Source organism: Elephantulus edwardii, unplaced genomic scaffold (assembly GCF_000299155.1).
Source record: "Elephantulus edwardii isolate Elephantulus edwardi_28Jun2011 unplaced genomic scaffold, EleEdw1.0 scaffold00133, whole genome shotgun sequence".
NCBI classification, from domain to species: domain Eukaryota; kingdom Metazoa; phylum Chordata; class Mammalia; order Macroscelidea; family Macroscelididae; genus Elephantulus; species Elephantulus edwardii.
In genome coordinates, this window is record NW_006399883.1 from 2,133,441 (window position 1) to 2,135,854 (window position 2,414).

Genomic DNA, 2,414 nt, shown 5'->3' on the forward strand with positions numbered 1-2,414 from the left:
TTTTTTTTTCCATTTGTACAGGGGTAACACACTGTATTAAATATGTAAGGTCTTATCTACATGGGTTTGATTACAGAAACTAATAAAGTATTCTCTAAATAATGAAAAAAAACAAAAAAGAACTCAAATATTAGTCTTTAAAAATGTTATAACACACAATTAGATAGAAACACAGAGATTCCTGTAATAATCAGAAGGGACAGCTTTGTTTCTCAAGCCTTCACAAGTATTTCACCAGTTTAAATTTACCCACAGTTTCTTTGAAGAAAAGAAGGGTAACTTCTTCACATTCAATGTGGAGACTCTGAAACCCTCTGGAGGACCAACTCTGAATCGCCAATGACTTAAGTGTGCTAAAGATGTATGGATGAACATATATGAAAGCTTACAAGGAATGTTTAAAGACTAAGAAAGAAAAGGAATATCACACATTGTAAAGTGAGGCTAGGGCTATTTGGATGATATTGAGGTAAAAGTTTTTTGTGCATTCATTCAGGCTCCTATACTGGGAAGGAACCAAAGGCGAAATGGCACAATCAGACTGTTGGAACTGACTTTGTCCTCCTGGGACTGTTCTACCATATCCAAGCCCCCAAACTTCTCTTCACTTTTGTCTTCCTGGTCTTCCTCATGGCCCTTGTTGGTAATATTGTGATGCTGATTCTCATTTGGTTGGATGCTCGACTTCACACTCCCATGTACTTCCTACTGAGTCAACTTTCCTTCATGGACCTTTTATATATCTCCACTTTTGTCCCAAAGATAGCCATTGACTTCTTCTCTGGGAGAAACACCATTTCATTTGTTGACTGTGGAATTCAGATGTTCCTCTTCACTGCTCTTGTGGGAGCGGAGTGCCTTCTCCTGGCTGTCATGGCTTATGACCGCTATGTGGCAATTTGCCATCCACTTCATTACTCAATTCTAATGAGACCTACAGTCTATCATTTCATGGCATTTGGAACCTGGCTGAGTGCACTGCTGAATGCATTGATCCATGTTATATATACTCTGAATCTTCCCTACTGTGCCTCAAAGGAAATACACCATTTCTTTTGTGAGATTCCAGCTCTCCTGAAACTTGTTTGTGCTGACACCTCTGTATATGAGAATGGCATTTTTTTCAGTGGTGTTGTGTTCTTCCTCATTCCAATATCAGCTATAATGATCTCCTATGGAAAGATCTTATCAACTGTTTTGGGATTAAGATCTAATTCAGGGATGAAAAAGGCTTTAGCTACCTGTTCTTCCCATATGATTGTAGTGTCTCTTTTTTATGGAACAGCCATCATGAAGTACTTCCTGCCCAAATCTTATCACACTGCTGAGAAGGATGAAGTGCTTTCTATCTTCTACACTATCCTCACACCCATGCTTAACCCCCTTATTTATAGTCTTCGAAACAAAGAGGTGGCTAGTGCCCTGAGCAAAGTTCTAGGTGGTTAAACAATCTTAAGAACTAACAAATATTGAATAAGAAAAAAGAATGAAAAGAGTCTTTATTTCATAAGTTTATTACCACACTAAACATAAACCAAACAAACTATTACTTCTGGTGACCACCTCATAACCAAATCATTTCACTCTAGTTGTTAACAGACTCCCTATACGTCAGAGTGCCTTCTTCCTGACCCTCATCTATATTAACCAAACTGTAAATGAGAATGTTCTAAATCAAGAGATATCAAATAATCATTATAAATTATAGTACTTTATATTACACAAAAGTAAAAAATGTATATTATCATTCTACTCTTATACAGATTTATCTGGAAAATTGGATAGTACATCACTGTGGTTTGGAATCGATTCAAAGAAGATGATTTTGGTTTTCCAGTTGTTTTTGGTCTTTTGATTTTGCAGGACTGAGTGTCCTAAATTTCAAAGTGTTGTTAGCTGTCATCAAGTCAGCTTTAACTCTTAGTGACCCAACATATAATAGATGACACTCTCCGATCTTGGATCTTCTGCACAAGCATACTGGCATTTTTGCTTTTTAGCAGAGAAAAGAGAGATGCTTGACCAAAGAATTTTCTATTATATTTGGCATTTGATTCCTTGACATCTATTCTATGGGCATTGATAAATGCATCCAAAAAAAGTGAAATTCTTGGAAACATACTTTTCTATGTTTATAACCATGTTGCTTATTGAAATTGTAAGAATTTTGTTAATGTTGAGATTTATTCCATGTTACTGTTGATGTTAAGAGCCATTTAGTTGAGTGTGACTCATTACGGCCCTATGAACAACAGATTAAAACCATGTCCCATTCTGTGCTCTGACATGTTTGAGCCTATTGCTGCAGTCACTGTGTCAATTCATCTCATTGAGGATTTTTCTCTAATTGATCCTCCACCTTTCCAAGTTTAATGTCCATTTCCAAGGAATAGCCTCTCCTAACAACATGGTCA

General features: G+C 36.6%; 1 protein-coding gene across 1 annotated transcript in view; it reads left to right on the forward strand.

The window, feature by feature from the left end:
- Positions 1 to 1,446, forward strand: part of LOC102864500 (olfactory receptor 2AJ1-like) — a 20,635-nt gene extending 19,189 nt beyond the window's left edge. Inside the window, exon 2 of the mRNA XM_006893997.1 lies at positions 497 to 1,446. Coding sequence (XP_006894059.1) covers positions 497 to 1,446 — 950 coding nt within the window. The remainder of the gene's footprint in view (positions 1 to 496) is intronic.
- The last annotated feature ends 968 nt before the right edge of the window (positions 1,447 to 2,414 follow it).